The following is a 14,739-nucleotide window of genomic DNA, read 5'->3' as shown; positions in this document are numbered from 1 at the left end:
TAGGTCCATGCGCTCATAAAGTTTCCGTCGAGTTTATTGAAACACTAGCATGGACTTTGTTTAGTTACGGACTCTCCATAAAACGTTTAAAAGTGCAAAGATGCACCTTAGCCAGGGGGGAAGTTGTTCTTGGGGTGGATTTCTAAGGGGAGAATTTTCCTTTGGGAGGGAAATTTCAGATGAGTGAATATTCTGGGGGAAATGTTACACTAGGGGGTACTGACAGAATTACTATATGAAATTCTTTTTAATTGTTTTACATTGTCTTTGCCAAAATTTTTATTTGGAGATGTTCCAGAGGCTTTTTTCTGTGCGTTTCGTTTTTTGGGAAATATTTCCACGGAAGGGGGCATTTATGGAGTGGCCAAGAAACCAATATATAGATTAAAGTCTTATTCCAATGAAAAAATGCTAAGAAGAATTTTTCAGGGTGAATTGTTCACAAGCAATTTTAAAGAGAGGGGGGATTCTCAGCGAGGAAAGAATTGTCTGGAGGGAATTTGACAGGGGGAGGTGCACTTTACGTTGGATGAAATTTCCACGGAGGAATTCCGTGAGGGGGAGAGGTATATTTCATAGAGGGTGAGCCAGATTTAGCAGCATTATTTGAAAAACAAACAGAAATTATGCCATATATGAAGGATTGTCCCTCCTCAATACCTTATTCTTTACGCTAAAGTTAGACTGTTTACTAAAATTAAAAAAAGGGGCTTTTTAATTAGAATAGGAAGCTTTTTTAAAAGTGCTAACAGCTTTAGCGTAAAGAGCAAGGTATTGAGGAGGGGCGACCCTTCATATCCGGAATAAATCTGCCAAAACTAATATGCCAATTGTGTTTTAATTTTTCATGCACTGTGAGCCACAATCAAACCAGCATTAGTTGAAAAACGTTCAGAAATTAAATAAAAAACAAGTTTTATTAACTGAAAGTAAGGAGCGACGTTAAATCTTAAAATGAACAATAATTATTCCGTATACGAAAGGGGCTGTCCCCTCCTCAACCCCTAGGTCTTTATGCTAAAGTAACGTAAAGAGCAAGGCGTGAAGGAGGGGACAGTCCCTTTCATGTACAGTATAATTGCTGTTTGTTTTAAGTTTTAATGTCGCTCCTTACTTTCAGTTAAAAAAAAACTTGTTTTTATTACTTAATCTCATAAAGACATAATCTCATATGACTGTGTATCAATGTTCAGCTTTGTTAAAAGTAAAGCAAGATCTTTTTTTGCTTGAATGAGCATATCATGAGGGATGTAGATTTTTGCCAATTCTGCAATGATTTTTGTTTTCTGTAGTTGATGTATGTTCATGGCCTGAACTGCATTACAGTTTAGAATGAATAAGCATATATTTGGGGATTGTATTCTTGGTTGTGCATCCTGTTTGTAAGTTAAGTGATTAATTCTTGGCAGTGTTTTTGGTTTGTTTCTTCTTGGGAGGGGGGGCCAGGCTGACCTCATCTCACCGGACAAGGAGGCTTGTTGACTTGGTGATTCCTTCTGATAGGGATGTGAGCTAGGGGGCTTAGAGGATGATGTTTTATACAGGGTACTTGATGCATTGGGGGCGTTTGACCTGGGGGTTTTGGTTGGTTTCATTACTGGCTTTATTTGGTATTGTTGGGCAGCATTTGCTTCTATTGCTGCAAAGGGGTATTGGATGTTCTTCTCTGTTGCTATTTGGAGTGTTAGTGCTCTTTTCTTATATGCAGGGCATAGTGATTTATTGGTAGATTCATGTGGGCCTTTGCAATTGATACATGTAGGCTGAGTGTTGTTGCAAGTTGTCAACTCTTTAGGATGGAATGCTTTACAATTACTACACTCTAGAAGAATTTCATTGCATTTGTTGTGTGTCCCAGTTTGAGACACTTCTGACACTGGATAGACTTTGGTTTCTATTCCTTGTGTGGTTTCCTATTTACCCAAATAGGAATAACTTTCCATGGATGTTAATTTTTTCCTTCAGTGTAAATAAGAAGGATCTACTTGTTTTTGGGCCATTAGAGTTAGGTTTACCAAGTTGGGTAACATCTTCAACTGGGATTGTGTTTCCACCCCTATCTGAAAGCCCTTCTTTTAACTCCTGAATGTGTATTTCTGGAGGGACATTATAAACTATTATTTTTGTTGGGAATGGGTATAAGGTCCATTGAGATGCATTAATTTCGGTATTCAGAAGGGATTTCAGGTTGATTATCGTTTTTGCTGATTTCTGATCTTGGACAGCTATTAGCACACCGGAAACAGCGACGCGGTAATTCTTTTCTTGATTTCAACAGGAAAAAGCTCATACCCAAGTCTAAGACAATGGTAAATTGCATTTTTCAGTGCTAGCTGAATTATATTCTTATTATATTATAGTATCTTAAATTATATTCTGGCTTTTAGAATACAATTTTTAACCTTTAATCTCAATAATATAATATAATTTTTTAATATAACTTTTCACCTCTAACTTTTTTTTCTTTTAAGAGAAAAAAAGGAGTGTTTACATATCCAAGAGGTTTGCTGACACGGATGAAAAACATGATCAGGACCTAGTAAGTTTTCTTTTCTTTAAGTTCTTTTTTCTTTCTTAAGTTTTTTTTTAACTTTTTCAAGTTTTTTTCTAACTTTTTTTCTTAAGTTTTTTTTCTTTAAGTTCTTTAAGTTTCTTTTCTTTAAGTTCTTTTCTAGTAAGTTTTCTTTTCAGGACCTAGCAAGTTTTCTTTTCTCTATGGGCAACTTGTTCAGTTAACTGAACCTGATAAGACTTGAGTTACTGTAGCCACTTTTTACCGTTATAACCAGCTATAAATCACCATTAGAACCACCTTGTCCAATTCCCCTATATATGAAACTTTCTGTTCCTTGGCTTGAAAAGCAAGGGAAATATTTTGGCTTGAAAATCAAGAAAAGTGACAGCTACTACAGCATTCTGCCTAAACGGCATTTTTTATTTTTCTATTTTTTCCACAGATAGCTTGGCACTGGAACATCGTAGAATTGTTCAATGGCTCATTTTAAAGGAACTTATTGAGGTTAAAAACGTTTTGTAATTAAAACAAATTATTTTTAAAATAGAATCAATTTTTGTATGTAAAACTGCATATTTCATGTTAAAGATTGATCAATGACGTCATAATCGTAGGTTGTAGCTTTGTCGTCTCTTATTACAGTAAGGAACAAACTTCCAGCCCATAGTAACTAAAATTATAATTTAAGACTCAAACAAGTAATTTGTTTGCTTTGGTATAAAATTCTACCAGCGGTAAGATTTGAACCCACGCCTCCGAAGAGACTGGTAGCTAACACCAGAGCCTTGGACTACTTGGCTACGCTGCCTCTCATAACTATGTGATTCTGGGTTGCAGCAGTAGCTAGCAACCTAGTAAGAGACGATCACGTCAAATGCTAAGAAATATCAAAACCAAGAACTCTTAAAAATAGATTCAGATTAAAACAAAAGTACATCATGAGAACCACCTTATCCGACACCATGCTATGGACTGAATCTTATCATAATGTTATTACAACTATTTACTATAAAAAATTTCTTGTAATGCTTTTTCCTTTTTCCCTTAATAACAGAACTCATTTTCTATTAATAATTATTGTTTTAGAATTTAACTCTATTAAAACAAATGCGTAAAATACTAATTGAAGCAATACAGCGAAAAAAAACTTATAAACTCTGACATCCTTTTCAAGGGACACAAAGACATGAAAAAAAAGATATTGTCAACTCTGTTTGGCTTTAATTTCCCCCAGGCAGCTCTATTCTGTATACTGTTTTCCCAATACCTCCTTAAAAACGAATACATATTTCTTTTGATACATATTTCGAGAGAATACATACTTCTTCTGATGCAATAAATACATATTTCGAGGTATTTAGAAATATTTAAAAAAAAAACATATTTCTTTGTTTTTATTACTTCTTTAAACGTCTTTTGTAAAATTTCTTGAGTAAGTTTCTATGGCAATAAACTTAAATACATGGAGTGCTTTCCACTTCTTTATTTTTCCTACTCTCTCTCTCACTCTTCATAGATGTCTGGTCTCTCCCATAAATGCATGTTCTTTTTATTTACGTGGCTAAATTAAGGAGCTGAGCAGTTAGGTTTTGCGACAAAGTTGATGTAAGCTTGTACTGTTGCCTTTTTTTTGTGCAATGGCCTTAAGTTGTACATAAAAAGTCATTGTAATAGACATGACTTCTTGTAATCTAAAGTTAAAATAAAAATCAAGGGTTCTTAACCGTAAGTTAGTTTTATTCTCTGTAAAATTGTTGTTTAGGCCTCTTGTTTTTTCTCCCCTTTTTGACATTTTAAAAGAAATAGATTCTTCTGCTTGTACAGCTTCTGCTCCTCAGCCAAGAAATCGCACCATGAGTCGACAAACAAGTAAACAAGAAAATAAATTCAAGACATTTTATTTACTCTTTATCTAAATGAATATGGAAATGCTTGTTTAAGTAAAACTTTATTATTCCGTATTCTTATAGCATATCATATATTTACTACTTGCTGTTCCTTGAGTCAGGAATCACTTAAGGAACTTTAAGCTTATTAATCTATACTGCTAAATTAATAGAATAATAATTTTAAAATAGACCAATGCGTCGAATACGTTAAAAGTTTAAAAACTTTTCGAATATTAAAATTTTGGCATCAAAGGAGTAAGACAATCTAATACTACAACAACACACACATATCCTTGAAATGGAGAGGGTGTCCTTTGTTTGCATTGATTCTTGTGATATTTTTTTTGTAAACGGAAAAGCAGTGTGGTCTAAGAAATCCTTTCGTTATCTTTACCAGTAAGGTTCAATAAATTATTTAAAAAAGGAACAAAAAAGCATAATCCTTCAGTTCTTCCCCGTCCCATCTATACTTATTAGGAAGAAATAATTATTAGGAAGTAAGGGGATATTAAGGATTTGGAGCAATAATTTCAGCTTGTTTCTTTGTAGTAAAAAAAGGGCTTCGAAAAAGCATTTTTGTTACGTTTTCACCAGTCGGACAAAAATCTCGGGAGAGGGATTCAAATTCCGTTTATAGGAAGGGCACTGGTCACCCAAGAATTTTTGCCCCCCCCCCCCTGTATTTCCAAAAACTTTATTTCCATGGAGCCAAAGAGGAAATTTGAAGAGTGTAGACTAATTCATTCGGTATAACCATTACAAAAGAGGCGGGAAAAATTCTACCATCCATAAAAACGTCTTCAAAGTTTTAAACATACTGTAAGTGGGGAAAACCACTTACAGTGTCCGACTGGTGAAAACGTAACAAAGATGCTTTTTCGAAGCCCTTTTTTTACTACAAAGAAACAAGCTGAAATTATTGCTCCAAATCCTTAATATCCCCTTACTTCCTAATAATTATTTCTTCCTAATAAGTATAGATGGGATGGGGAAGAACTGAAGGATTAGGACGCCGTTAGGACGCCGAAATCTCTCCAACTCGTAGAAGCGTAACAAAAATGTTCATGAACAAATTTTTTATGTGTTTTTTAAAAAGGGTGTCCTTTATTTGTATTGTTTCTTGTGATATTGGTCACTCTCTTCCACTGCAGAAACTGGTAAGCCTGTCCTTTTTCTCTCCATTTCATCAAAGATTCTTCTCATTTCGTGCAGATTGTCCTCTTCCATTTCATTTTCCACGACTTCTAAATTTACTGCACTACTCTCATATGAATTACTGAAGTCATGATAGTGGCCATTACAAATCGTATTGTAACAATATCAAGATATTCCTAACTCAAAACATTGATCCATGTTAAAATTTACTATATTCATGATTGATGTAACTCTAGTTCTCAAATAGGAAAGCCGCGAGGTGTCGATAACCGGACATAAAGTACCAGTGGGAAAGCAGTGCCGTGTCTATGAGCAAGCATAGAGTATGATTGGTACAGTCGCAGGCATACTTTATGTTATTTTGAGAAAAAGTTGTAGGGAGGGGGCCACTTGGAGGTTGGAGAGAGGGAGCCCTTGAAGGTTGAGTCCTTGGTGGTTAGAGTCATTGATGGTTGCGGTCCTTGATGATTTAAATCCATAACCATCTCACTAGTTGATTTCTAAGGATTGTCCTGAATTTCTATAGAAAAAATAAAAACTACCAGAAAGCTGAAGCTGAAAAAATAAATTCCATTTCTGAGAAGCTAGTCGATTATATAATCAATGAATATTTCTGATTACGTTTTATGAACCGTATTTAAATGTTAAATTCGGCCGTGAAAAATAAACCTGCAAAAAAAAAAAAATAACCTAGAGGTTGAAGTAAAAAATACTAAGTTATTGATGAATGGCTATCATGTTATCTAGTACAAAAGTTTGAGAAGGAATTAAGTTTGTAGAGTAAATATAAAGCTGATGGTATCTAGATTTCTTAAAATTCAAGTAGCTTAATTTTTGGCGTTTATACTTCACTACACCTGCAATGTATTTGTCGTTTTACACCATAAATAAAAAAAAAAAGCCCAGAGTATATTTAATAGAAAGTAGGTCCTTTCAGAGAAAAAAAAGCTTTCGTGAAAACAAAAATAAAACCAACGATTTATTAGTTACAATAATATATGAACAAATGACTCAAATCTGAGCCAATACGACAGAAATATAATGATAAGAAAGTATATGAAAGCCTTATTTCTTGGACAATTTCTCCGTCATCTCTGGAACGGCTTTGAAGAGGTCGGCAACCAGCCCAAGATCAGCAACCTGGAAGATGGGCGCTTCCGGGTCCTTGTTGATTGCAACAATTGTTTTGGAGTCTTTCATTCCAGCTAAATGTTGGATAGCACCAGATATACCAACAGCTATGTACAGTTCCTGTGAAAGAAAAATTAGATTTATTTTCTTTTTCAAAAATGGACAAACAAAATTCACAGATCACATTATTCCTTAAGCAAAAGCTAAAAGTGATCGTTTTATTTTCAGACAAAATTAATTATAAACCGGATGTCAAATTCGTTTTTTAAATGGCTAGCTTTAACAGAAAAAACTCGCAGCCCTTCAAAAGACCAGGAGGGAATTTGGGACCCTAGCCTGACAGAATTATGAAAAAGTACCGAGTCTTCATACGATTTACCTCTTGTTTTTTTTTGTAGTATGGGTGAGATTCTACTAGCAGTTCATAAACCAGTTCAAAGAGGAAATTCCGTCTGGATTCAGTCTCCCTACGCCATAAAATATAGAGTCTAAAGTTTTCTCTACATTTGTATCTATACTTCATGTACTTCCCTCGTCTTTTCGTTTTCGGGGGGTTTAATGAAGAACAATTCTATGCAGGGCCTATTTGTTTTCTTTTTCTTGAAACTGAGTAAGAATGAACGGGAAAATTTTCGCTCTAGTACAATTTACTCCGACGTGAATAGAAATGATAGTTCTTCCATGAGGTTTTCCCCCTACAAATAAGATTATCAAGCTTTTTATGATAATTCTCTCCCTTTAATTTTTTGGAATACAACAGCTGCCATCTAATGGATCAAATTGAAACCACACGTCAAATCCAGAGGACGTTAAGTTGAGCAAAAGTTTATTTTCATTTTTTTTGTACGGACCATAAAAACAGACAATTTCGAAGTTTACAATAATTACCATCTCTTCAGCTTGAATGTTTTCCGGATTGACTAAGACACTCACCAGTGGATTTAAAGAAAAATACGCTATACTTAATTTCCAGGGTTGAAAAAGTTATGAGCCCCACTTTTGGTATTTAAACTGCTAAAATCAAACTCCTCACAATAAAAATTAATTTCAAGTTCATCAGAGAACTAACCTTCTTCTTCTATTTCACAGCAGGCGGGCTTTTCAGTTGATACTATTTAGCCCGACCATTTAAAACTGTAACAATTAAACTTTTTTCTTCTGAGGTTAGAGAAATTAATGACTTTGATGAGACAATCACCAACGTCCTCTGTTATTAGTGGAATAACGATAGCACAATTCCTTATTAAAAGAGGATTGTCAGGTCAATATCATCGCAGGTGATCATGAATACCATAAACCCAATTAGACTGGTGATATCTCTATGATAATTCCCTTTTGGTAACAAGGAGAACTAATTGGGTTTACTTTGTTTTTTATTATTTTGTTTATAGCTTACTTACATTGTCACACTAAGAACCTTTTCTTATATGGTCCCGCATTATCATCCCCCCCCCCCAACCACCAGGATTTCAAACGCTCTAAAATGGTTGACAACGATCTCGAGGGAGACCATGGACCAGGTGGGTTGATAAAATAAAACAAAACCCCCTCAGCCACAGTGTCAATCCAAAGGAGGTCCCATCCCTAGCCATGGACAGAGCCACATAGAGAAGACCGACGATGCTGTCAACCAGTTTGTTTGCTTAATAAATGTTAACAAAGTGACCTAATAATCAAAATAAAATTATTTGTCACCAGAAAAAACGTCATAGAAATTGAATTTTCTTAAAAACGGTAATAAATTGGAGCTGATAGGAAAAGTTAAAAAAAAACGCGAGCAATCTCGCCTGGAAAAGTCATATGAAGACATGGCTCAATTCTCCAACTGAGTGCAGCCACGAATACGTAATAGTTACGGCACTAAACTATTAGGATTATACAAAAATCATTCATACCACTAATTATTGTCAGTTTTAGGAAAAGTTAATGAGTTAATGACATATTAATGCATCATGTAATAATACATACTGCGTACCATTTTAAGGAATCCTTAATGAAAGAGATTCTTCAAAGACATCTCAAATCTCGAACTTCAAGGATATCTCACCTTTCTTTATGTTATTGTAACTAATATGAATAATGTTCACAGCCCCCCCCCCCTCCCCCTCAGCTTTGCCTCCATTGGGTCGAAAACCAGTGACAGTTCTATGTCTGGGAGAGGGGGGTGGCTCCCCCCTTCCCAGTTTTCTAACATATTACATTAAATTTCTTTTTTTTTACATATTTACACCCCTATTAGGTACTTAATTTATTAGAAATTATCGAATTTGTAATTTTTGCATACCTTGCCCCCTCCCTCCGTTTATGAGGCCTAAAACCGTTACTGCTTCAAACTTGAAAGCATTGTTTCTCAATAGCCAATGTTCCTTAACACTTCATAATTCTGGTCTTCTTTCTTTTATTATGTGGCTGAATATTGAAGATTGGTCCGATATTAACAATTTACACAATTCTGATGAAAAAATTGCTACTTACTACAAAAATCTAATTTCTTTCATAAAAACGCCCAATACAAGCCCCTACAGTTCGATCCTATTACAAAAATAAGGTCGACGAACTGTTTACTAATGAACCGAAAAATCGGTATTTTTAAGTTGTGTGGCAGGAGTCTTGACAAGCTTAAATTCAACCTACCTGAAGTTACCGTCGATAACCTTAACAGGTTCCTCGCTTCCATCATACAAGCCTTCCAGCAATGTCCTATTAATTGATAATTTTCCTTCTTTTTTCCCCTTTACTTTTTCGTCTGTGATCAAAAGAAGAATGGGAGAACTAAAAAAAGCCCTTTGGATATCCCATTTCCTCTTATTAGTGCTCTTGGTGACTTTCTTTTAAAGCCCATGTCTGTTCTTTTAAACGAGATTACAGAGTCCGGGTAATCCACAAATATCGGATCAGTGTTTCATAACCCACTTAAAAAAGAAATACGGAAAGCCTGGTTTTGAAGGTGTTCGTCATATTTCTCTCACTGGTATATTCTCAAAATTACATGAAGGTTTCCTTGCAGATCGATTAAAGGAAAAAAAATCTTTCCTCTTTCTGACCTGAGGCAGAGCCTCAAATCCACTTCTGCTTTCAATTACCTTGTTTTCTTATCGACTCGATTGAGAAAAGTCTAATACTTGACTAAATTTCATTTCAACGATCTCCAAAAAGCATTTGACTTTGTTAAAAACAATACATTAGTTGAGAAACTGGTAACTGAATTCAATATTAACTTTCCCTTGGTGAAATTGGTTGCTTTCTTCTTGAAAAATAGATCACAAACAGTCAAATATCTGAACCACTAACCCAATGCCCTCCAAGTTCACAATGGAGCACCCCAAGGCACTCTCCTAGATCCCTTCCTTTTCTAAGTTATGATTTAAAGCCTCTAATATATTCCTGACAGATGAAAGCTTTTGAAAAGTCTAATTCCTGGCTAAATTTAATTTTTATCGACCTTCAAAAAGCATTTAACCTTGTTGATCACAATATATTAGCTGAGAAACTTGTTACTGAATTCAATATTTCCTGTGAAATTTGTTGCCTTCTTCTTATCAAATAGATTACAGGTAGTATAATACCAGAATCATTATTCAAATCCTCTGCTTATCATAGATTATCCCAAGGTACTCTCCTAGATCCCCTCCTTATTCAGTTATAGTTAACATCATCTTTAAGGAATTTCCTGACCGATGACCTTGTGGTTGCTGAAACCTGGAATAGAAATTTAATAAGCAATCATATGAGCATCCCCAAAGCAGTTGCACATGATGCCTCGAACTTAGACATGAGAGTCAACCAATCTAAATCCATGATAATAGCAATTTGTTGCTTAAATCCTCGCCCCATTTCCTTAATCCGAACCCTCCCTCCGGAAATTTCTGTTTCCTCCAGTAAGTTATTTGGCGTCACAACTTCTTTATATTTAAAATGGGATATCCGTATCAGAAATATCATCCAAGAGCTAATGCGTTTATCTTCCTCCTTAAGCGATTAAATAAATTTTGCGTCCCCTCTAATTCATTTAGGATTGATACTTCCTTTATCCACTCTGATCTTGTATATCCTTGTTCTGTTTGGCAACCCTGCATCTTCCGGGAAGAATCAGATAAAATCAACCCCTTCTAAAAAAAGCCCTGCCAATAATTCCAAAGAAGGCGAGGTTCCGTCCCCTTTTCTTCTAAAAAAGCTAGGTTGGTAACGCTTCCATGCTGGATAGTTACGTTGTGTCTCGGCTTTTCAAAAAAAAAATAAAAAAATGCGGTAACAATCCCACGCACGAAAACATTTTTCCCAAAAGACACTCCTCACACAGATTCTACCGTTCTCGGATTGTGTCAGAGCCCGTTCCTACCTTCTCCCCCGTTTTATGCTTTACCTCCAGACGTGAAAAAACTTTTGTCCCCTACATTATAGAAAAAATTGATAGGTCGGTAAACCCCGACCTATCAATTTATAATCATAGCAAAAAGGGAAACATCCCGATAGTTTCTCTTTTTTCATTCCATGAACAGGTGTTGCTTATGTTTTGTATATATTCACTTGCTTTCCTTTTTTTATGTTTTTATGACCCATTTAAATACATTTTCGATGTATTTTAACTAGTTTTATGGGTGTATACGCCAGTAGGAGTTGGCGATCAGAGAAGCCCAACCTGTGCATACTTGTTAAACTCTGAATTGAGTAGTGACGTTTGCGTGCAATATTGTCAACATGCAGCTTAAACAAGCAATCACCTGTAAATATTACACCTAGAATTTAGTTTTTTTTTTACCTATTTAATTTGATATTTTTTTTTACCCTGAAATTCGAACTCAGTCCTTTGGGGCTTGTGATAAAAGTTTTATGAAATTAACTTGTTATCCTTACCACAAAAGCGCGTTTTAAGAGACAATTTCTTTTTTATGGTAATAACTCACCAACTGGGTCGTAGCCATTACTTTGTAGCAGCTACAGGACAAAGTCAGTAGTTGTTTCTAAGTAACCGGTTTTTTAAGCAATCCTGAGTTGTTGAAATATTAACGCGTATTACAATAATTAATGCTCATATCTTAAATTATTTTCAGGAAACCATTATTAAATAGATTTTTTTACAGGATGTATAGAATCTCAAAATACGCTTTAAGAATCGTTTTTTTTTAATGAAAAGTTTTTGTGTCATGCGACTCCACTTGAGTCACAGCCATGACTTCGTAGTAGCACTACTTGACTTAACTTGACTTAAGGCTCCTGCTGGTGATCCAGCGTAGAGAGAGATGAGACTTTTTGCCTCCATTCCGAACGGTCCTGCGCAAGCGCGACTGCTTCTTGGAGATCAGTACTGACCATTGAGAAGTACTGGATAAGGCTGTCCCTCCATCTGAACCAGGGTCTTCCATGGGGGCGCTTCCAACCATGTTGAGGGGGATCAAAATTGAAAAGTATGCTGGCGGGTGCTTCTTCTGGCATGCGAATTAAGTGGCCAAACCACCGTAGAGTTCTTATGGCGAGCTGAAGAGAGTTGGGGGTCTGATCCGTTAGTTCAGCAGTCGGGTGTTTGAGACAAAGTCGTACCACTTGATCCCTTCGATTCGTCTTAGGAATTTTGTTTGGGCCACATCTGTGGCATCACGAACAGAAGCAGCTGCCGGCCAAGTCTCAGCACCGTAGAAAAGGACTTGCGTTACGGTCGTGTTGCAGATCCGCATTTTAGTTTTTCGGCTAATGTTGGGCTTTGACCACAAGGAACGGCATAATCGAGCCATAATAGACGCAGCTTTCGCGATGCGCGACTGGATTTCCATATCTATTGAGCTGTTATCCGAGACGACAGATCCAAGGTAAGTAAAAGACTTGACAACTTCGATAGTGTGCCCTAATACGTTGAATGATGGTGAGTTGGCGGAATTTTCTGCCAGGTCGATGATCATTATTTTTGTTTTCTACCAGCTAATATGTAGTCCCACTTTCAGGGCTTTTCCCGACAGTGTATTGAGAGCTGCCTCGAGTTCAACTGCAGAAGTGCAAATCAGGGCAATATCATCTGCGAAGTCACAATCGGCTAGGACTCTATCGCCATATTTCAGTCCGAATTGGAGCCGATTCGTGGTTCGATCCATGACATAATCAGTCAAGTAGTAGCACTAAGTCAACAGCAAAATCCAAGTCGACCTTTAAAAAAAAAAAAAAAAACAAGGCAAAAAAACCTTGGGCCTTGCCTATTCTACTTTTAATATCTTCACTGTGCCTACCGTCTTTACTAATAATACTACCAAGGTAAGTGAAGCTGTCCACCTGATCAATCTTTTTGTTACCCAAAGTCACCTTTTCATCTTCACTTATTCTTAGTCTTAGCAACTTAGTCTTCTTAACATTAATTTTCAAACCTATTCTAGCACCCTGAATTCGCAAAACCTCTAAAAGTTCATTCATTTTGCTCAAACTTTCATCTAGGATGCTTAAATCATTAGCATAATCAAGAAAGTTTTTCCTCCCTATTTGATTCCGTGTTCTCCAATTGCCTTTCCAGTGCTCCTTAAGACAAATCCCATCAAAATGATCCATATAAATGGGGATAAGACACAACACTGCTTAATTCCTGATTCAATACAAAACGGCTACTAATCTCATTTCCTACCTTAACCTACCTACCTAACTTAAAACAATTACGGGACGAAAATTTTTCCTTTTGCAATCCATATTACAATAGTTATTGCAATAACACCTATAGTCGCGGTCAGGTCTAAGGGTCCTATTCCACATTTCTAAGCTGCTGAGAAAATTACCGAAACTGTTTACGAAGCTCTTCTCAAATGGAGGATTCAAAGGGTAACATAGAACAGTTTTTTTTTTATTATTTAGTAAGTGTTAGCATGTCAGTTACGATTTTTAGTCCTGGCAGCGGCGAAGTTTTAGTAAATATTAGATTATTTTGGATATTTGTTAATTGATAAACGACTTTCGGGAGCAATAGTTTCTTCAGTTGCTATATACATTGCAATAGTTAATGCAATAATACCTATAGTCGCAGTCACGCCTAAGGGTTCATCTTACATTTTCAAACTTCTAAGAAAATTACCGAGACTGTTCTCAAATGGAGGATTTAAAGGGTAATATAGAACAGTATAAATATTTATTTTAGCAAGTAATTTAGTTCAACTATTATTGATAAAACACTTACGGGTGCGATAATTTTTCCGGTCTGGCCAATTTGCAGATCGTTTGTAACGAAACCTGCATCGACAGCGGCCCGTGATGCCCCGACGGCAGCGTTCATAGTATCAGCAAGGTCATACAACATCTTAAAATTTTCCCCATTTTTCAATCCACGACCTTAAAGAGAATAATGAATATGAAATAAACAGAATATGACATGATATATTTATTTAACCTTAGCAACAATTTACATACAAAAATCAGTATGATTCACCCAAAACCAAACGGTTGACGTAGGGTGAATCAGGCAAATAACATACTTATCACATTATTTAAATTCACTCTAATAAGACAGAAAGAAATATAGAAAAGAGAAATATAAAAGCTTAATAAATCACAGCATTTCAATAGCTTTATATGGAGTGATGTGTTTCATTAAGGAGACGATTCAAAGAATTAAACCTCAGAAATCAGGGTTCCCCAAAGGTGTTAAACGAAATTATGAGCAGTTTCAGACTAGAATTTCTTTTTACTGGACTCTCATCGTCTATTCTACATGTCTATAAAAAAAACTATAAAGAAAAAACTAAAAAAAGCTCATGAAATCATAATTTAGTAATGTTGAATCAAATAATGTTTCAAAGTAATCCAGTCACTATTGAGTTGTGATAGGACGTACAGTAAAAAATCAAATTGAAGTAAAATTTTATGTCAACGAAGTCGAAGCAATTTTTCAATCTTTCCAAAATTTTGATCACATCACTTTCAATCTATTCGAAGAAATGTGGAGAAAATTCAAAAAACCAAACCTCAGGAAATGACATTTATATAATGGTTTAAAAATAAAAGTGCGAATATAATGAAGAAATGTGGAATACAGTTTTGGAACCAGTTGTTGTTGGCTACGAGCCAGTTTACCAGTTTAAATGG

General features: G+C 35.6%; 1 protein-coding gene across 1 annotated transcript in view; it reads right to left on the bottom strand.

The window, feature by feature from the left end:
• Nucleotides 1-6,525: 6,525 nt before the first annotated feature.
• Nucleotides 6,526-14,739, bottom strand: part of wal (electron transfer flavoprotein subunit alpha wal) — a 32,732-nt gene continuing 24,518 nt past the window's right edge. Inside the window, exons 6-7 of the mRNA XM_089100967.1 lie at nucleotides 13,835-13,986; nucleotides 6,526-6,810 (exon numbers count right to left, since the gene is read on the bottom strand). Of these exons, the coding sequence (XP_088957093.1) occupies nucleotides 6,625-6,810; nucleotides 13,835-13,986 (338 nt within the window). The 3' untranslated portion in view covers nucleotides 6,526-6,624. The remainder of the gene's footprint in view (nucleotides 6,811-13,834; nucleotides 13,987-14,739) is intronic.

Source organism: Artemia sp. Qi Xiang Cuo, chromosome 15, assembly GCF_049724085.1.
Source record: "Artemia sp. Qi Xiang Cuo chromosome 15, ASM4972408v1, whole genome shotgun sequence".
In the NCBI taxonomy this organism is placed as follows: Eukaryota; Metazoa; Arthropoda; class Branchiopoda; order Anostraca; family Artemiidae; genus Artemia; species Artemia sp. Qi Xiang Cuo.
Note: the sequence above shows the minus strand (reverse complement) of the source record. Positions and strands in the feature narration are given on the sequence as shown.